The sequence below is a fragment of the Nyctibius grandis genome, chromosome 11, assembly GCF_013368605.1.
Source record: "Nyctibius grandis isolate bNycGra1 chromosome 11, bNycGra1.pri, whole genome shotgun sequence".
In the NCBI taxonomy this organism is placed as follows: domain Eukaryota; kingdom Metazoa; phylum Chordata; class Aves; order Nyctibiiformes; family Nyctibiidae; genus Nyctibius; species Nyctibius grandis.
Genome location: NC_090668.1, coordinates 17,059,148 through 17,081,237, shown reverse-complemented (window position 1 = coordinate 17,081,237; position 22,090 = coordinate 17,059,148). Strand labels below are relative to the sequence as shown.

At 37.2% G+C, this 22,090-nt stretch overlaps 1 protein-coding gene across 2 annotated transcripts in view; it reads right to left on the bottom strand.

The window, feature by feature from the left end:
- The window catches only part of ADAMTSL3 (ADAMTS like 3), a 186,486-nt gene that overhangs the window by 148,439 nt on the left and 15,957 nt on the right, over nucleotides 1-22,090 (bottom strand). For both annotated transcript variants that reach the window (XM_068410394.1, XM_068410395.1), the window contains exon 3: nucleotides 6,364-6,483. In XM_068410394.1, coding sequence (XP_068266495.1) covers nucleotides 6,364-6,483 — 120 coding nt within the window. The remainder of the gene's footprint in view (nucleotides 1-6,363; nucleotides 6,484-22,090) is intronic.

Genomic DNA, 22,090 nt, shown 5'->3' with positions numbered 1-22,090 from the left:
GAAGACCTACTTCTGTAAGTACGATTTACACGCAGAGACCTTTGGCAGGGTTGGGACTAATGCAGTAATACAAAACATGAAAGTCTGTAGTTCTTTGTGCACAATGAAAAATGTACTGCATGCAGCACTTCCCCCATTTTCTCTGAACAAAACCCCAAGCTTAAAATGTTAGTTGGTGCTTTAAAAAGTGCCAGTTCCTCATTCAGTTTGCCAATAAACAAAAGTATGTTAAAACAGTTTTCAGTTCACTGAGTAATCTATCATGCACAAGAATATATCACTAATGATACAATTACTTGTGCATATGCTAGTCACACATTTTCAGTAAGCAATTAGCCTAAACAAAAGTATTGTTTGAATAGGATCATGCCTACTGACTTACGCCATACCAGTCTCTGAGTAGTTTTGCCTGAAATTGTAAGTGGTTTTCATTTGCTCTTAATCCCTGCCTCCTTCACCCCCGCCCACTCCAAATCAGAAACACATTTCACTTGATTACAGAGCTAATTTCATTATCCAAGTAATATTTTTTTTAAATTCTTAAAAATAAAGAAGTCCAAATTAAACCTACAAAGAGAAAATAAAGGTATCAAAAAAAACAAGCAAAAGAACTGAAAATATTAGGGAGCGCCTAACATCACCTTCAGTTAGATTTCCACAAAAACACCAAATGGTGCATTTTACCTTCACACAGCTTTACAAACACATGGCTCTAAATTCTGAACATGACTTAAAACTCCTTATTAACATCTGTAGGATTAGTATGGAGTACCACAACCCTGACCTCATAATTTGTTACTTACACAAGATGTCTCGGCTAAGAGAATTGAACTACTTGCAGGATTCACGTCAGCGGAATTTGTGTTATTCTAATATCAGCACATTGGCTGAATAAGGACTGCAAGGTCAGTTCCTTACTCAGCTGAAGAGGAATATTTCTAACATAGTACTGGAATTCAGGTGGCCAGGTACTAGTAGTTGCACCTCTGGTGCTTCGACAAAAGTTAACCTACCAGCTCACACTCAGAATACATAAATGAATCCACTTGAGAACAGCTTGTTTCACTCCAAAAAGAATCTTTAAATGAAGAGCTAGACACTGAGATTCAAGATATTGTCATTTTAATAGTTCTGAATGCTTCTTCAGGGTATCAACAAAAATGTCATGTCACAGTATAACACAAGTTTCTGGCTCTTTCTCAAAAGGAGAGTGCTGGAGCTTTAGGTACTTGGGTAGCAGGTGTGCTGCTAACTACAAATCTTACTCCCTTCTCAGGATTAGAGCTTGTCTTCACTGATGTGTTAATTTGAAATAAGTTTGTCCCTTACATGACTCATCTCCAAGCCCAAAAATTTCTAGCTCCATTTCACTGGTGATTTACATGCAAACTAGGTGGCAATGGAATAAAAAGGCTCAGACTAGGAGCAGAAGCCAGCAAGCAGCTGATACTCAAAACCAGGCAGTGACTCAGAGACAGTTCCACAGGCTGAGCAGGGAGGATGGCCATCAGCAGCAGGTGGAGTGGGGAAAGCAGGTGAGAGAAACTGGGGGGAAAATGGCTGTCAGCCCAGTTGGATCCATGAGAAAACTTCTGTCCACATAATAGTTTACTTCATATGATATGAAAAACTTACACAACAAACATGAACATTTATTGCTGGCTGACTACAAACAAAAAGGTGGAATAATAGGTTCCATGAGTTTATTTTTACATTAATTTTTTACGTTATCCAGATCCTGGGTTCCACTGCCTTTTTCTTAGTTAATGCTTTAAATACCATCCTTCTTTTCCCCCTGAAAAAGCAGAAACCAAGCCAGAATATTTCTCTTTGTGGAGGACAAGGCATATATCAGAATACTTACTCTCCCAATTTTAGCATTCACTTTATAGTAGACTTTTCTAGCAAACGCAAAGAAAGGTTAGTTATTTAAAGTAACAGTACCCACATCAGCCTGTGTATTACAACTCGCACATATAGTTGAAAACAGACTCACTGGTTTCTACCTTACCTCGCATATCTAAACACTCACAAGTCTGAAAGCGCAAATTTTCATCATTTTAATTGCTTGCTGGGTGGTTTCAAGATGCCAATATTTACCACTCTTCCTGACTGCATTTTTTTTAAAAAAGAGTTATTTAGAAACACTACATTTCTTTGCCAAGATTGGACTACTTAGTGCCACATGTCTAATTCCCGAATCAGGGTGTCCTTGTTACGAGTTTAAATTTAAAGATCATAAAACTTAGAAGGAGCAAGGTCAGTTAGAAAGCTAACTGGTCAAGCAAACATTTTCTCACTTAAAAGAAGATAACCTCTTTTTCTTTTTTCTTTCCTTTTTTCCCCACAAAAAGCTGTCTCTTTCAGCCAGCCAATCGAAGTAGAAAGGTACTTCAAACATATTGAGCCCAACCAAGTTTTCACTGCTGTCCTTGTTGGTGGTCCGTCATATGGAATGGTTTTAATACTTGGAAGCAATACCTTAAGTGTCAGAAAACAAGAACATTTTATTTCTGCAAGAAAGCTTTCCAGTACTACTAGTATTCTGGAAAAGAAAAAAAATTCCTTATAGTAGATTAAAAGGTGAAAAGCCAAAAGAAATCAGAAAGAAAACTAGGAAACTTGCTTACGGCAAGGTTCAACTCATCTCAAAGCTGGGGGTGAAGGACTATTACTTATATATTTATTTTAAAACCCATTCAAGAATGATAGGAGAGGGGCATATTTTTCTCAGTCTCAAATTTCTAATGGCAAATGAAGTCTTTAGCTAAGCATCAAAATCTATTTGGTACTAAGTTAGATTTACATTACATTGACTCAGTAGACTTTTAGAAGTGCAGTGCACAAAGCACTGATGCAAGAGAGCTTGCTGTACAATGCAAGAGCTATAAGAAAATACTCAGTGTAAACGTTTCTATATTTCTGTTCTTTGGGAGCCCTTAAAAATACTTGCTTTGAATCACTGTTTTTCTTTTTCTCTGAAGATAAAGCAGTAAAAGTGTCAAAACTATAATGTACCACTCAGTCCAGATGTCACCTCAGCAAATAAAGGTGGCAGTATCTAATCAGGTCCTATAAGGTATTTTCTTCTGTAGTCATAGAGGAGGTAAAAAAAGATACATTCACTGAATTTTGAAAATATCTAGCCAAAGAATTTCATCTGCATGTAATTCTTAAGCACACACATAGCAACTGAATATGCAAAGGGGTTAGTGCAATCCTGTACAAAAATGAGAGCACAGTCCTGCCAGATTAAACCAGAACAAAATGTACTATCTTGCATGTACAACATGAATCCATATGTAATTTTGCTGGGCTAGAACACAGTACAGTGTGTTCCCATTAATATCTACTCATCTTCCATTTCAAACTGTAAGCTCGTCTTTTCAGATAGCAAATACTTTTGAAAATTTAAGTAACAGCTAGTTCTATTTTACTGAGATTACTTACCAACAAAGGAATGAATGATCCTGATTAAACTGGCTCCCTGCTTGAAAAATATGATACACAACAGCCAAAGAAAACCCCTTTGAAACATTCCTGTGTTTGGAGGATGTAAGGAAACTAATCTTGGATCATGGTGATGATGATGCTATATAAAAATAATATCCATCTAACCCAACAAACTGGAAATTTTATTGGCCTGGATATGAGGAACAATGCAAGGATAGAAGGGCACACTTGGGAAGATACAGAAGGATCACTTTTCCTGCAAGGGTCTTGACATCTTGTTGGCTAGCCAAAAGAACAGAGGTTGTGACCCACCCTCTTCTCCCACCCCCGGGCCACAGTCTTAGGAGCCTCTCATCCCTTTTATCTGTTCTGCTCCCTTTCATGAATACAGATGAAGGTACGATTTTCACAATAGATCGGGTAAGACTGATCTCTTGTTTCGTTGGGGTCAAGTGTACAAGGTTATTTCACTTTTCCAATTTTCAACTAAAATAATGTAACTTAGGATGTACAGGAACACCAGTACTCTGTAGGGATGCCCACAGGACAGTTCTGGTGTTCAGAGAAAAGGAAGGAACGTATTTCCCACAGGTCAGCACACCTTCACAGTGGGGCAGGATAGAAAGTGAAGTGCTAAAACTGAATTAAGGTGTGTGAGAAGATGCTACTGCATTTTTTTTCTTATTATGTGGCAACATTCCTGGAGTGATTCCATTTCCATGTCAGACACATTAGGTAATTAAAAATGTCCTTTCAATGTACATACATTTCTCTTTGTATTCACCTGCATATCCTTATCACAACTATCACATATCAAGCCTATCCATACCGCTTACAAAAAGTCAAGAAATGATCTGATGAAGGATTTCCTCCCTCTGCTTTAAGACGTCCTTCCATTCATAGAGTATATGTCATATGAAAGAGTAGAATGAAACAGAGAAAACAAGAAAAAGTCAAGTTTTCTGGCTCAGTTTGACCACATGACAAAATTGAGTTTTGTATGAACATTTCAGCAAAAGCATAAGTAAATTATAACAGTACATTATTACAATCCTATGATTAATGTCCTAGAAGGTTAAGGAGAAAAATCTTTCTATTTACTGAAGAATTCTTGGTTTACTCACAGGAAGGTAAACTAGAGATATAGGTCAGTTCCCATCTGCATTCAATGTACTCATATTTTTTAAGAAATAACACTTAAGGACTGAATTTCCTTTCAAAAGAAGCTATTATTAATACAGTTGTTGCTTTTATTTTCAGCATTCTGATGTTTTAGGCACCATTTTGAGTTCCAAGAATTTGAGCTTAATTTCATACTGCTCACTGTCTGGGAAGAGCAGGCTTCAAAACTGAATCACATTTGTGAAAGAACAGAAGCTGACCATATCCCAGATCCCATTCAGATCCCAATGGAATTAACGGAAAACTTTCCATCAAACAGAATTGAGCTTGGAACTGGCTTCTGTATAGAGCTATGCTGGTATTTGAGGTTTTTTGGGGGGGATTCATTTTGGTTTTTTTTTTATCAGCTATGCCATTCACATAGTCCAAACAGTCTATTCAGAGACTCACACTATGCCTCTGTTATATTTGATTTATCTTCTTTAAAATGTTCTCCATTTAATGGAAGCTGTTTTGATCAAAGTGTATAACCTTTATAGGGTTTTTCAACTACTGTCATTAAATGCAGCCTGAGTTGCAGCTGCACTTTACTGTCCTGTAAGTTATTGCTTTCCCAGGTGTTTGGTCCAGGGGACTTCTTATCTAAGTTCCTTTTCTGTTGATAATCAAGACCCTCTAGGGCAGAAAAAGTATGACTTCTTGTAAACATATTTAAACTAAATTAAAATAATTTACAGTAGCTCAGCATGCTTTCTGTTGTATCTCTTCTGCTTCCTTTTGTCTTCCTAAAAAGACACTCAGTCTAAAGCATTAATGAACTCATCTCAGTTCCTTCTTTAGAGCAGTGATGAGCAAACTATTTTTCTCAAAGTAGCTCCTGCAAGGCAACCATCTTTCAAAATAAAGCTGCCAATCACTTGACAGAACCATACCTTGTGACTGCAGGGCAAGTTTGCCTCTTCTCTCGCTTTTACAGGGAGTTTTTCCTAACAAATTCCCTCCTCTTATATTAAGAAACGTACTGTAAGTGTCTATGAATGTAATTCAGACAGTTTTGATGTGAAGTTCAACTGACTTCTGGAACACATTGTGTTATGAGTAAATTTCCACAGCATGCCACACATTTCCTAGGTTTACTTTAGATCTTTTGCCAAGATTAACAGCATTTCTTTCATGTTGCTTTCTTTACATTTATATCTATATTCCATGTTTAACATAATGTTTCTATGGGTCTGGAGAAAGCATTAAAGATCTCCAACTTTAAAATACATAATTTGTTGCTTTCTAAACACTCTGATTCATCCATTATTACACTTTGCATTTGTTTCTTTATAATTCACTCAACCTTCCCTTCTGAAAACTTCATGAACTAATAAAATGTGCTGACTTTTCACAAGCTGGGAAATGCAAGATCTGCCTTATTTCATTTATGCATGAAATAAAACAATTTAGGATAGGTCAAACAATTCACAGAAAGGACAACCTCTAATTCTACACATTGTACAGAACTAACTATAGACATCTATTAACACATCACTGAAACACTGTTGCTTTCTTCTCTACTATGTCCTATTAATATTTTCCATAAGTGGTTTTGATCTATTATTTCTACAATTAAGTGCCTTAATTTCCATTTCGTATAATGTGTTATCATTCAATTTGCTATAAATTTGATGTGTCTTCAAAAGATAACGCATACTTTGTTTCTTAATTTGTCTCTCAGTAATCTCTGTCTCAGAGTTACATGAACATGACAATCTCTGTCATTTTCACAGATGGCATACTGACCTGGTCATCATAACGATAAGTGAGGAATTGTTCCCCCGTGGTATCCTCAAGAAAACTCCCCTGTGGAGAAAGCGCAAACTCAGGCAAGAAGTATGCACCTTGGGACTGCTCTGCTTTTGTCTGTAAGAGATTCAGAAAGGTCACATTACAGCTACTACAAACACAAGTCAAAATTTAAAAAAACTCTATGCATATAATTACAAAGACTAGACACAAATATATATCTGTATATCTATGTATATCTATTCTTACAGGAAGATACAAAGACATAGGATCATAGAATAACTCAGCTTGGAAAACATCTTGAGAGCTCATCTAGTCCAGCCTCCTCACAGTAGGGTACCCTGCGAAACCATGACACGATGAATTACTTTCCTATCCTGCAGGAAGACATTACTGCAAAGAAGAAATCGGAATGGAGTAGGGAATGACTGGAGTGAACACCAGGCAGTGGTCCATATTAGTTCTGTACACTATTCACGATTGGTGAAGAGCGTTTGAGAACAGACTGGGAGAGGAAGAAGGGCCCATTTCAAGCTACAGAGGAGGTAATTTTGTCAGAATCAGAGTCAGTACCTCCACTGGGCTGCCTGACACCTGGGCCCTTATTAGACAAATGGCTTTTGCTTAACTGATCTATGCATGTTCAGTAATCATAACACACCTGGAATGGCTAGACATGCTGAACATATGCTGGGTGAATACCTTGGGATTGCATTGTAGGTCTCAAGCATCCCAGATACATAGCAAACATACTGCACAGACACTTAGGTCCTTATTCCTACTACATTGTAACTCTACCCTGAGAAGATAATTGGTTTGCGTACTAGAGAAAATGAGCAATCATCTCTTGAATGCAGAATATTGAGGCCAGCTGTGGTAGGGGGAGAGTGGAAAGGGCAAGGAGATGAAAATTACCTTCCAAGAGGTTGAAACCTTTCAGGGAAGAAAAACAAGGCCTGAAATGTACAAGTTACTGTTGGACATTTCCCAATAAGCCAACTTAATAAATGGGGTTTAATTAAACTTTTTGTTATATTTTGACATATACATAGTAATTTTACATGAAAGCTAGCAGTTGTCATCAACTAGTTTCCAGACTGTTGGCTTGAACTGTACCAAATATAGGTGTGTAATCTCAGTGCCAGATAACTAGAGATTTCAGAAGTAATCCACATAATTCAACCACTTTGTGGTGGAAAAGGGCGGCAAGACCTTCTCCAGTTTCTCTCTTGCAGTGAATTCACTTTCTGAAGCTCACAACTTATCTCATAAAAAGCAGATGACATGTCATTCGCAGTATGGGTCTGGAGAGGCTTACATTGCTTTTGCTTACTCTGTTCTGCAGAGAAGCAGCTGTCAGCTTCTCAGGCTGTAAACCCCATCATTCGTGACAGCATTAAATTAACATACATGTTTTAAATCAAGGAATCTTCATACAAACTAGAAATAGCTTGCAAAGGACATGTCTAGACTAGGGTAAAAGGTCATATTTCAGCATGTAAGACTGAACAAGATTTTAAAGAGGATTTTTTCATCAGGCCTGCATAAGAGTAACTCTTGCTCCCATCATGTTATCATGACATTTCTATAAAGCCTATTATAGCAGTGGTCTCACTTGTACACTTTAGCCAACTGACTTTATTTATGCAGAATTAAATCATAAAATATGTAGAATAAATCCACATTTGATAACAATAGCTTCCCCGTAAAGCAACCAAGAGAAGTCCACAGTTATCCTTCACACTGAATCCAAGCTGGCTGCAGTCGATGCAAGCCTTGACATGTTAATTATAACCCAGACATGAAACCGGCTGACATAATCTGGCACTTTTCCCCACTGGTTTGAATGGGCTATCGATAGATCCTACGTGAGGGAATATGGCAATGATGTAATCCTATGATTTCAGCACAGGACTAATGGCTAAGAGATACGTGTTCTAAATCTCAAGTAACCTGGGTTAAAGCACTTAACATTTCTACCTCAGTTTCCCCAGGTGTAAAACACAATTACAACACCAACTGACCTATATTAATGGTATATTTAAAGTTTAGTGTATATTTGTAAAATACTTTGCAAAAGAACAGTGTTAAGTGCTAGCAATTTAGAATAATATTTTTGAAAGATCTGCCTAATTTACAGACAGAAGAGAATCCAAATTATCCTACCACACTTCTTAGATAAATATATCACACTGTTGCTTAATTTCCCATAAACAAATTTGTCAGTAGGATATGTAGCGACTAACTTGCTTGTGTTTCTCATCTTTATAAGCTAAATATTTAAAATGGAAAGTCTTTGAACATTCATCAGTATTATGCTTTGAATATAAAAGATGCCAAAATTTGAAGCTGAAATAACAATTTAATAAATATGACATGAAAAACTAAGGGCTTTCACACACTTTCAAATTTTGTATTAAAAGCAAATGAGCAGATAGCCACTGGAGAAGCAGAAGAATGCTTCCTAGATTAAGGCAAGCAGAATCTGGCTTCCAAGCATGGAAAAATTCAATGTAGAAGACAAATGTTTTATAAGGTTACACAGGAGGTTACAATGGAAACTGATCTGTTAACTACAGCAATAGGTACTGCTACCTACCTAGTATAAAGTAAGGAAGAATGCAGCAAAGCATTTAATTAAAAATAAAAATCTACTAAGAACACACTATGAGTTGTCATAGCAAACTGATCTTGAAGCCAAGTAATTACAGCTGATAAAAAACCCAAACCAAGAAGTTCATAAAATCAAAGCTTCAAATGCTCAAAGAACTCTTTCGTATCAACCCATCAAAGTAGCAGAAAAACATTTTTTCCCTCTAGATACAGGTACCTTCAAATAAGCTGCATGTGTCCAATGCACTTTCATTCATACATTGTGCTGAACATAAAATGTACTGTTTCCACTTAGACCACTTTATTCCCCACTGAGGAATCTACCAATGTTCCTTGTGAGGCTTTTATATTTCTATGAGCACTTTTGCTTAAACATAATTGAAATTTCAACAGTCTGTGGGTTTATGGTATATTTGGGATCATCTCTGAATGACTTAGCTAATCCAATATAAATTCACGTTTTAAACTAAAGACTGCAAGTGCAAGTTTCAGAAAACAATTACATTTCATGCTAGTTTTTAAGTCTGTTTAATGGCCAGTTTAATGTTAATAGTTTTAAGTTAAATGTGTCAAATTACAAGTACACTTAAGATCTAGAACAGGCATTTTAAACCAGCTTTTATGATCTTCTTAAGCATATGAAGACAGTAGAAGGTGATAATGTAGCCAAACCAGATATAATAATAATCACTGCATAAAATTCATTGAAATTAATATATCAGATAGCAAGGAAGTGTGTACTACCATACTGACAAAGAAGAAAATTTAAAAGTTGGAAAAAAATTGATGTTTGAAAATCTTTCTTGTATCGGTTAATCAGAATATGTAACCTATTAGTCAGAAACTGAAAAAAATAAGGTCTTCTGCGCTACATCATTCTACCTATGTGATCAAGGAGCGCTATCCTGATAAGTAGATAATGTATGTAGGTTCTGGGAAGTGTAAAATGGCACTGTTCTTATTCAAAGGCTTATGCTCTGAGCACAGCTTTGATCTCTGGTTGTGATTACTTCCTCACTCATCACTCCCCACCTGAGTGCTTAAAGACTGAATTACTCTTCCACTTTCAATTGCAGAAAACAAAATGAATAGCTTATATCCAAGCCTCTGGTTTTTAGATCTCCCTCCACTGAGACTTGCATGTTGTCATTTTTACTGCTGCCCAAATTCATTGCTCTGTATACTACTCTGACTAGGAGCATCTGCCCAACTTGAAGTTGCTGAATTTGGGGATTTAATATTTTATTACTGAAAGTAAGAGGGATGATTACTGAGTGCTTCCCAGCCAGTGCTGACATTAGTAAGTAGCATGGCCAAGCAGGATTGAGTAGGCATCCTGTTAGCACACTCTGAAACCAGTACACAACGCAAACTACTTTAACTGCTCTTTTTCCTTGATTCATATTGATTATTGCCGTCCAACTCACTTGTAATTATCAAATCAGAGCAATCACTAAAATGTAGTTTCCCTATAACTAAAAATTACAAATATTAATCATTGGTCATTCCTTCCAAGGTACAGATTAAGAATTTCATCCAAGGATTTAAACTCTTATTGTAATTTCAGAGAAGTTAAAAAATATAGTTTAGTCTACAGTTCTTGGGGATCATTTGATACAAAGGCTATGACAAAGTTCAATCAAACCTCATAATAACATGCCACTATTCCATTTAATCATAGCCACCAGGAGACTGAAAAGTAATTGTTCCATATTTATATATATATAGCAGCAGCTTTAGAAAGTGAGCTTTCTGCTAAATCTGAATTGTGAAGGTCAAGAAGATGAGAAAAGAGAGATGGAATGTCTCAAAGAAATGACTTGAACATAATTAGAAATAAAACACTAATCTTTCAGGTATGGAGGATTTTTTAATTTTAGAGTTTCTTGGCACCAAGAACCACATCAAGAGAAAAACAAGAACTATGCTTTTATGTACACTTCATGCAAATCAGCATTACCTAAACCTGAATCAGTCATTCCCTAACTAAGCCTGAGTGCTTCTTAAAATCGGGAGCATACTGAGAACAAACTGTTTTGTGTAATGAAGAAAATAAAAACTTCAAAATTATATATTTTAAATGCCAGAGATGACAAAATACCACACTATTCCTGAAACTGCCTCAATATCTTGTTTTTGAAAAGAGCAACAGAAGATAAAGGTCCAGTCACTTAAAGCTTTATAGTTATGCACAACTGCACTATCCTGCCCAAAGTAATTCTATAAAAAAAAAAAGACAACACAGCACAGGCAGTTTGCTTCCTACAGTTTTGTGGCTCTTTTATTAGTTCTTGTTGGAAGGGGGAAACTGGGCACGATCTTGAGAGCGTTAGTTTCCAAAAAGCCCTGTTTTAGGGAAAAAAGATGGGAAAAGCAGATAAAGTGAGAAAAACTATCTGCATTCTTAATGACTTGTAAATACATGTTTGTCATATTAATATGCAAGGCAAGTCCAATCATATACCAAAATGTGTGCCTTCGGATTATATTCAAGTTAAATATCTGTCTACTAAGCTGCTGTAGTGTATGATTTATGCCCTAAGGAAGTAATATACCAGCTAAGTAGTTCAGTTTAATGGATTTTCAAGGACTCCAGTACAAAAGTGTTAGAGCATAGCACTGCAGCTTCATCACAACACAGAGAAGTGTGTCAGCAGATAAACAAAGTCACAATAACAGTTCAGAACTTCAGATATCTCCAGAGCAAGCAATCCTGATGAATAAATATCTAGCAGACTCAGATTAGCTTTTGTCATAGCCAAGATTTACAAAAACAACTTCCTAATGCTAGACGCTCTGAAACATTTAAAGACCCTGCAAATGAACCGAGTTTCCACAGAAGCTGCCAGCAGCTCAGCATTTCTGGAGACCAGGCCAATTATTTAATTATTAATATTAAACTAAGAGGCCAGTATTTCAAACCAGAATTAACCTATAAACGTCATTCCTTCTAAAAAAAAGAACTCAGCTGAACTGATGAAAGCCAAGTGCTTCTTCATAAAAAAAAAAACAACCCTGAAACACTGAACACGACTGTCAGATTTCATCAGGGAAGTCACAGGTGAGACAACCTGGAAGACCGAACCAAAAGTTCTTCCAGGAACAGAACTCATGGGTGACACGCAAGGATTGTTTTTCCATGGTGCATACTCTGTATTAAAGGCAGACTTCTGATCTGATTTAAGCCCAAATCTAATGATTTTTCTTCTTTCATTCGAGACCTGTTTAGAACATGTAGAAATAAAATAAGCTTGGGAAAATGTGCCCATAAGTTGAAGATACATACAAGGATAAGCAAAAGACAATTCATAAGTGTTTTGCATAAGCCACCTATTTATGACACAGTAAAACGCTGTCAGCAATCAACTTAGAAACTGGAAGTTCAGCTGTTGCTTGAATGGTGTCTACTGTTGAAAACAGAATTTAAGCTATAACCACAATCATATTCACAACTGCAAGAGAGCAATCGCCTGCATCATCTCTGCTGCTCATACTAAGCCCATCCTATGCCCATTCAAGCACTGAGTCATTGCACTAACTTGAATGTGTTTAAGATCATGTCATCAAAACAATAGTGCTCAATCTAAACCTTTTTTCATGCTGTAGGTTTGTACAGCTTAAAGCCAACACTGAACACAAGAAGGATACAGAGATCATTTTGGTTTTAAATTAAGATACTATCTTTCAGTCTTTTTCAAAAGGACATTTCTAGCTAAATTTTTCTTGATTAAGTGTAAATACATTTTCTTTGGCATAGCTCAGGCTGCAGACTGAGATCAACACATTTTGAAAATCTTTTTCTGTACCTTCTAAAATTTATACTGGTGATTAAGCTTTTGGATATTTATCAACAACTACTTATATTTTCTTTTGCTATGGTCTGGCTAAAAGATTAAACTTTTCACTGAAAAGCTGCAGTAGTATTTAGCCAAAATCTCATTTAGTTTCAAAACCCAGCTTAAATATCAACTGTTTCGTATTTCCAAAAGAAATATGAACTCCTGGAGTTTTCTTTCTTCCAATGAAGCTGCTTCTAAACTCTGTGTTAGGCAGACTCTGCCTTCTTTCCAAAGGATTGATTTGATCCTAATATTTGCTTTTAAATGAGCTGCACTAGCAGACTGAAGTTGCTCCCACTGATACCAATGGCAAAGTTCCCATCGACACCCTTACAGAACTAGGGCCCAAATACATCTGCAGCAGGACAACATCCCTTACAATGTAACACTATTAGGACTGTGAATAACACTAGATACTCAGTGCTCTCTAGCTTTGCGTAAATAAGAGCCAAGGTCAAAAATACAGCTCTCAGGTGAGGTGACCCTACAGCAGTTCATTTCCAATTATTGTCAGGAAGTTAGTGACTGTGGATCAGATTCTGCTTTCAAAATATGCAATGCCCAATTATTTCCCTAAGTCTTTAGTTTAGCCTTGGGGGAATGGGCACAACAATATTTAGAGCCAACGTAAAAGCCATTTTACAGCATATGGATAAAACATATACTATAAAATCTGGGTATTACTATTACCACTGAGAGTAGAGTTTCACATACAAAGGGTACAAGCCTATTCTTAACAACAAGAAAAAAGGCTTGCAAAGATATGGATTTACCAGTAGGAAGAGAAGAAACTAGATAACAAAAAACCCAATAATTTTAATCCCTGTCTTCTGATTTACTGCCACAGTGGTGATACTACTTATATTCCCAGCATAGTGGGATGTCTGCTTTCAGTCTCCTTACAGATGCTGAGAAGCTGCATTAAGTATGCCAGTGCCATCAGTGTTGAAAGGCTGAGAGGAGCTGGCAGTATGGTGAGGAGGAACTGTACCTGCTGTATGGAGGAAAAGGAATTCATTCTTGGACTCATATCTCCTGTATGCACAGCTTGACTGCTCTGTCACATTCTTCTGTTTCTTTACTTGTTTTATATAAAGGTCTTGTTCAACAATTTATCTTAAATAAAGCACTGCCTTACGATAACGTGAAATTCTAACAAAGGCTTTGAACAGTGAAGGAAGATTCTACCTGCACATTCTCTGAGGCTTGGTGCTTTGGGGCAGGGGGATTGGTTGGGGGATGTTTTCACTTTTTTTCTTAAAGATTGAAGTTTTACTAAAATCCTCTTGATGAACTCTCCTCTGTGCCTAAAACAGTGAAAGGGAAGGAATATCTTGTTAAAAAAATCTGGAAATGAGACAGAAAATACTATTTCCTTAAAACCTCTTCTTAAAGTCTTGCAAGAAAGACAAACATAGGTGATTGAAGTCTTTAAAAGGATTTATTTTATTCCTTCTTTCACCATATGTTCCACTATTCCAAACAAAACCCTCTTTTTATTCTTTATTTAGTAACCTAATAATTGGTAAAATTCTTGTCATAAATCAAGTCCTTTGAGCATTATTGGAGTTCTCATGGGACTCTCTCTCTTATTCACTGAAGGTTTCTAAGGGTCCTTATGATCTCCATAGAAAAAATATGCTACCAAAGTACCATCAGCATCCTTAGCAAAGAAATCTGGATAATCTGTAATTCTTTTTATATTTTTTTTTAAGTTTTGTTAAAGTGCCCTTTATCATGAACACCATGTGGTGAAAGAATTTTTTTTGCTAAACTGTCAAGCTGCTAACAACTGAATGGACTCATTTGCAGGAAGCAATCTTGCTTGTTTACCTATGGACAAGATTGTAGCTCCAGTAACATACTGGAGGAGACTGGAAGAATAATCTTTGAGGAATTGCAGATGTATTTACCAAAGGCAAGAAAGGAGCACAGTTTAAGGATATGTAGGATCACTGTCAGAGGCAGTGGAATTAAAAAGCTCAACAAGTCAACACATGCACTGAATGAAGATTCACATTGCTTAAGGAGTAAAAGAAAGAACAAAATTAAATGAGAAAGGATATAGTGTGATTCCTTCATTAAGTGATAGGAGCCTCTATCATGGAGGGGCAAGCAAGGCACTTTAGTAGCTTTGGCAGGCCATGCATTAACATAGACCTTAGGATTATTCAATAATAATACAAAAAGATGATTATTGCAGGCCACATGAGATCAATGACAGGCTGTAGTAGGCTATGGGCTGGAGGTGTCTAATTCTTTACTAGTGAGATAAACAGCACTCAATAGGCTCGCAAGGGCAGCATCACCCTTTTCTAATAAATTACTTCCTTCTCATCCCCTTCCTCAGCATCCAGACTGGATAATTGCTCTAATAATGCTAAAGAATGGGTAAAAAGGAGTGAGTGCTCCCAGGTAACCAGAAGTTGCATCTAAACAGGAAGCCTCCTAAAAGCTAACATAAAGCAAGAATTTTGGGCAGGTGAAACTTCATGGCATCATTTTGTAAGCAATTCTGCACGGCACTTGCAAAATACCTCTTTTTTTCATTTGGCCACAGTGACATGCCCACACTGACATGACTGCAGGATTCAGGATTTAAGGAACAATATCCTCAGCTAGATATGACCAACCTTTCTACGTGCAGGTTTAAGCACACCAAGGAAGACAATACAGGTGGCTAGCAATTCACATATTTATATGTGAGCAAAATGGGACCGAGCACGTTGTTGGGTACTGCAAAAAAAAAATGTTAGCCACTATCAGATAAATAGGCTAATGATGAGAGAAAGGAGGATACAAGACTTTACACAATACTTAGTTCCTATACAGGATATTATAGAGTTAGAAAATACAATTAGTTCTTATATACTGTAGTATTATAGTACTATTCATCACGAGATCTCATATGACTCAAAGTTGTCATTATCATTTTACAATGGCTGCTCTCAGGAGAGTCTGGCTAAGAATGACATGAGACTCCTGACTCAGATTTTCCTGATTCTTTTTAATTTAAATTATAACATTAATGTTATGTTAGTGTGATTATTTGTATTTAATTTCCTTTCAAGTTTTTTCTTTAATAGTGATATAATTTGAACTGACATAGTAACATGCTTTTCATATACTTCAGTTGAAGTTGTGCCTAAGGGCAGTGAAATTCTCATCCATAAGCTGTGTAAGAAAAAAAACTCTGGCACTCAGGAGCCAAACACCTGCTAGAACTAGTGGCAGATCCAGATTTTTAAGAGAATTCCTGTTGCATAATGAAAACACAAAGGAGGGAAATGTGCAGGGCATTGAATGATATTAAAACCACAGCACTTGCGGGGAAAAAAAAGCCCTAAACCACTATATACTTCGGAGCTAAATACTGAAGATCTTTACACTAAAGATGTTCACAAGTTCAATTATAAACAGAGACTTTTGTCATGCTGGGAAGGCTCAACAGTGACTCTATCATATATTGCAGGGCATTGCCATGCCTTTCATTGCTAATGACAGGGGGTTTTCTCCCTGCCCTCAATCTCAGTACATCTGCTTCTGATTCAGGTGGCAGGGGAAAATTGGCAAGTATGCAGCCCCAAAAAGCCTGCCCTAGCACTAGTCATTTTTCTTCATTGCATACTGTTTATGCAATGTTGTCATCAGCAACAGCATGGTGTTTATCACAACTGAACAGGTAGATGAAACGTATAGAATTGCTCTGCTACTGCAAATAACTGGAAATTCTCCTAAGAGAAATAGACCTGGAAATAGGCAAACTCTCAGCCACCAAGAACTGGAATAATTTCTCAATAAGAAAATACATCTTTGGTGCAACTATTTTGAAGATCAAACAGCCCAAAACTCAAGCAGGAGAACCAAAAGAGCATGCAACTAAGCAACTTTGACAGGTTAGGAAGCTAGAAAGTTTCTGACAATCAACATCTACCATTACAAAACTCACTGAGACCCTCAAAGAGTCCTGTAAATACCATATAAACAGGTATAATCCAGTAATATGAAGAATAAGGTGGCAAGATTCCTCTTCAGAGATGAGCCAAATCAATTTACTGTAGGATACAGAAATACCCCTCTAAAAAAGAATATACTTACGTCATACACACAAAGGTCACTCAGCTATACTAAAATAACTAAAACTAAAATACCGCAAGACGCAAGAACAATCTTTACTGATCAGCAGTGTTTGCTGACCTACTTCGGTGACTTCCACAGAGAATAAATACACAAAGATAAGGCTGTGTAAAGGCTTGTGCATGTACAGATAAACAAAGCGAAATGGCTCAAGTAAATGGAGGACTGACCTCAGTGGCGCCAGAACTTCTCTTGTACGTTCCAAAGGCACTAATATGACCTGCACGACACAGGCAACAGAACTGGGTGAGGTAATTTCTGCTCTAAGTTCATCACTTCTTTTTAAATTAGGAAATATTTCTTAAAAGATTCCGTCAGTTTAGAGTGTATCAATGAAAAGAGAATAATACCTAATTTATGCATTATTTCCACATTTATTTACCTTCATTGCTAAAATTCTGTATATTTTTGCTCTGAACTTGCCTAGCTTCTGATCTAGGCCTTTGAATAGGCCTGTGGGAGGGGGGGTTGTGCTTTATTACACTGTCCTTTATTATCAGAAATAATTTTCTCCCTTCTCTTCAGACAAGATGGAAAAAATGGTGCGTGGTGGCCTAAAAGCACCCATGAGTGATCCAAATACTTATAAACACACTCCTGGTACTGCTGTCCCATGGAATAGCAGAGCTTGGGCTAACATTGTTCTTCATCCACCTTCTTCAGTAGAGCACTGCAAGCGCCTGCTACCCTCTTGTCAACATATCTTCAAAGAGGGGCTGGGGGGGGGTGAGTGTTACAAAGACAGACCACCCTGAACAGGAGTGAAAATAACCAAAATGGTTCTTCTCCCTGTTACCTCTAGCTGATGAATCCTTTCTCACCTGAAAGAAATTAGACTGCAGAAAATGCCACAGCCAGATGTTCACTCTCAGGCTAACATGATTTACAACAACTCAGCACATGAATGTGTCTAACACATGGTGAGGAAAATGTGATTTTTCCACTGTTAGTTTTCCACCACTCCTGATTGATAATTTTAGTGATGTTAACCCAGTTCTTCGTCTACTCTTCTTTCTCCATTGCAATAAGTCCCTCTGCAGGGTTTATGGACTGAGCAGCCTAGCACATTGACGCGGTCAGGCACATTTTCACAATAAGGAAGCAGTTAAATGGTCGTGGCTCTGCTGTAGGAATGTTGGTTTAAGGCTATTAATAAGGCACATGAGGTGAATGCCTTTCAGCCAAACACCCTCCACATGTGCACACCTGTTTCAGCACAATTTTAAAGAGAAATTCCCGAAAGAAACTGTTCACAGCACGCAATCTCTAAGTCTCAAATGCACTTTTGCAAATACTCTAGAGCTTTTAAGCTTTTTGTGCTTTACTGATGTCAGGAATACTGATACACCAACCACCAGGTAAAGCATGCTACTTCCTAGTGAGCCATTTTCCCCGAGAAATTACCTTTGTCTTATTAGCATCTCTGTTGTCATCTACCACTTTGAGATTATTGCCACTGACTTCCAGTAGCTTGATCATTCCCACCTGATCTTCTGCTGCTGAAATGCCTTCCCTGACCTGGGCCCACTGTTCAAACACTGCAACTCACTTCTCTAAGCATGCATCCACAGTTACATATTTAAATTTAGCCTCATTTAAATCTCAGCTTAATTATTCCCTCAGTCCAGTGATGCCAGTCTTGTTGTTTTTGATCCATCCATTTTCTCATTTCCTCTTATTTTTTTGAGGGGAGAGGCAATAGTTGTTCTCCAAGTGTATTTTGCCTTTGTCTCTTGCCAGTGAAAGCATCTCAAGCAGGGCAAGGTTTTAATTGTGTGTTTTATTGAGCCAGACACACTGTCCAGCATTAACAAAACAAAGGCTGACTAGAAAAAGGTCAATAAGTGAACAAAAAGCAAATAATGTAACAGAAGAAGCAGAAGCACCCCAAAAAAACGCAAAGTCTCCAAATCAGAAAAGACCAAATACAAAAGTGGACCTACCATTAATCAAAGATTGTCCCCTTCCTGGTCACAATTCATCTACTAGCATTAACTGACAGTATTTCACATGTACACTTATTAATAAGCCACTACTTAGATAACTACGCTTTAGCTGTAAAAAAAACGAGCAATTAAAAGCTCATGTGACAGGCACTGGAGGCATCTGTTCACTAACAACTGTTAAGACTAATGGTCATTAGTTTAATGGCTCTCATTTTTGTTCTTCTACATGATGTGTACAGTAATGCTGGAGGACTGATATGGTAAAGGGGAAAGGGCTCTTACTGAGGTGAGAAAAGATAAACACAGGATCTGCTGCTGGAAAGAATGAAATAAATCCTCTGAATGAACTGGAATTGCTGAAATGTTAAAAGACACAGCTGAGCAAGTCAGACATAAAATGAAAATAGAAACTGCTAATTCAGAACAGGATGCCTGCTCTAATCAGGATAGTTTCAACACTACAACTTTATCACCCATCCTCCATGATCAGCAAAGAAATTTCATTAAGCAGTTTTAAAATGATCCAAGTGATTACAGAAAGACAGTCCATGAACATGACAACAGAAAAAGGATGAAGAACTGAGAACACTGAAGAACATCTGTAATTCAAAGGCAAGACACTGTCTAGTGTTTTGGAATTAAAAAAAACTGTGATGCCCTCTTAAATGTTTTGCATTTTCTTTTTAAATATTTTAAGTACAAAGTGTCTTCACTGTAACTGATTTTACTAACATACCATTTTTAACCCTCTAATGGTCTATATTTCAAATGCAACCAGTAGCAAGTGATTAAAATAGGTATCACAAAAGGAACATTGAAAGATAGGCCATGTTCCTAGTCACCCATCTTGTATTCTCATTCAAACAGCTGAAGTTGAGCGAATTGCTTCACTATGTGTGCATTACTCTGGGAACTTGGCTACCATATCCACAATATGGGATTTGCCAATACATACCACCTGCATACTGAGGGAACGGAAGGCCTTCCTGTGGAGGAATATCTTCCCATCCTGTGTGGGTGTACAGAAGCAGATGTGTATGTACAACAGATAGCTCCCAGGACAGATGCATTGAGACATGTCATAAGTCACGCATTGCTTTCCAATAATGATTATCTTTCTATGGGAAATTTAACAGAATAATTTTACTCCTTCAGAATACTGTACTGGAGTTTATGATAGCATAGCAGATGGCTAGTAAGATAAACTGTCGTCTTCTCTTTTCTAGCAGTTTGAAGAATCTAACTGTAGGGAGTGATATCTTTTCAGCACGTACCTCGATACCAGCATTTCACAGAATCTACCAGCAACTAAAAATTAAACACACAACTGAACACTAAGTAGAGGCAGTAGTCAAGCTACTGAAAAACCCTTCTACCTTGACCAATACAGGAAGGGTTGTGGTGGGACTGACTCTTATTGTTGCTGCTGGTACAATTAAATCTCTTAATGCATTTGTCGTGCATGTAAAACGAGCAATTAGCTCTAAGTGACATAGACATCTTTTAGAAGCTGAGTCATTCAGCCTCCTCTGCTTCAGCAGAGTGGAAAGCACCACTATTTTTCTCAGAAGTAGGACAGCTACTAAGGAACAGCTTTTCAAAAGCAGCTTTTATATACTGAATTCTAAAAGAGTACACATAACCTTGGTTTATCCACTTGAACTTGTCTTCCAAAAAGCTGTCATGCCTCTTGTAGGACAAGGAATAGTCTGCTCACTACTTATAAAAACAGCAAGGGCAAGGGGAAACGCAGAGTTCCCAATACGTGCCTGGTTTCCAACCAACAGTGCAAAATCACCTATTCTTACATATCTAGCAGCTGCTTTTACTGCTACCATTTGCACGTAAGGTTAGACAGAATTCTTGACAGCGTAGTTTAATTCTAAAGATTTACAGAAGGGCATTATTCCTACAGAATATTTTTCAACTATACCAGAGCACTTTTGGATGGATCTGTGGCAATAACCTCCCCTGAATTTTCTTATCCGCAGTCAGCTCTTAGTTTGCCAGTACAAGCTAATGTGAGCTAGGAGGCCAACCCCAACAGTTCAGTATCTCAAGCTTTAGCATGGTTCCAGATTCTCATATGTTTGTCTTTAGCATTCTAAGACTTTTCAAAATACAGACAGAATCCAAGAACAATGGACTGTGCAAAGGCAGGGAAATAAATTCATCCGCCCTTTTATTTAATTGCAGAGGATTTCTTTGCTCTATATATCTATGTCTTCTCAGACTGAAGACAACCATGACACTAGAAACTACTGAAGCTAGAACCTACACAATCTAGGGAATTTGCAAACAGTGGTGTGAAATACTGTGCTCTTAACGATTCAGCTGATCTATTCTTATCCTGCATAATTATACATCTCCTCACATTCTCCACTGCTTTACAAATTGTAAACAATAAGACATTCTCACTCAGAGTTAAGCCATGCTCAAGTTCACTGTGGCAGTAATCCTATTTTCATTTGCACTTTTTACAGGCCTGGCTTCCTCTGCACTCTACAGAGTAAAATGTTATTATATGAAGCCTAAACAGCATCCATTTTAAATAACAAGACTCGAATATAAATCTTAACCTGTGTATTTCTCTGCAAGTTTGGCTGTACTTGGAATTATCAGTCCAGAACATCTCTATTTCAGAGCCCAGTCCTTTTTGCCAAGAGAGATGTTCTTTTATCCTGATTATAGTGAAAAAAGCCAACTTGCTGGCCTGACTCAGGCTGTAATTATTCTGTGCCTTTATACAAGCTTTTTATAGTTCCTGGTAGAAAGGCTGAAGGGAATCCTACACATCCACAACAACATCTGAAATTTGTTGTCCTCTTGCAGAAAACTATCCAAAAATGACTGAATGAGATTTGTCTCTTCCCTATGTGCTTCTCCTTTCTTAGAGTTAAGATGATGCATGCAGCGATTTCCCTCATTTTGTGTTACTCCAGCTTTAATAACAGAGGAAGGGGCTGACTGCAAATTGTTCTATAAAAAAATACAACCAATTGCTAAAAAACTTGATTACCTACTTATATAAAATCCTCAAAGAAGCAACTACACACTTTAAAAGGAAGTATGGGACAATAATAAAATCTCCAAGTTAAAATGCCTATGCCAAGAAGATTTAATATGGTCTGAATCTCAAAATAAGCCAAAACCATTCCTGCCATTTACAAACACAAAGTCATTCCAAAT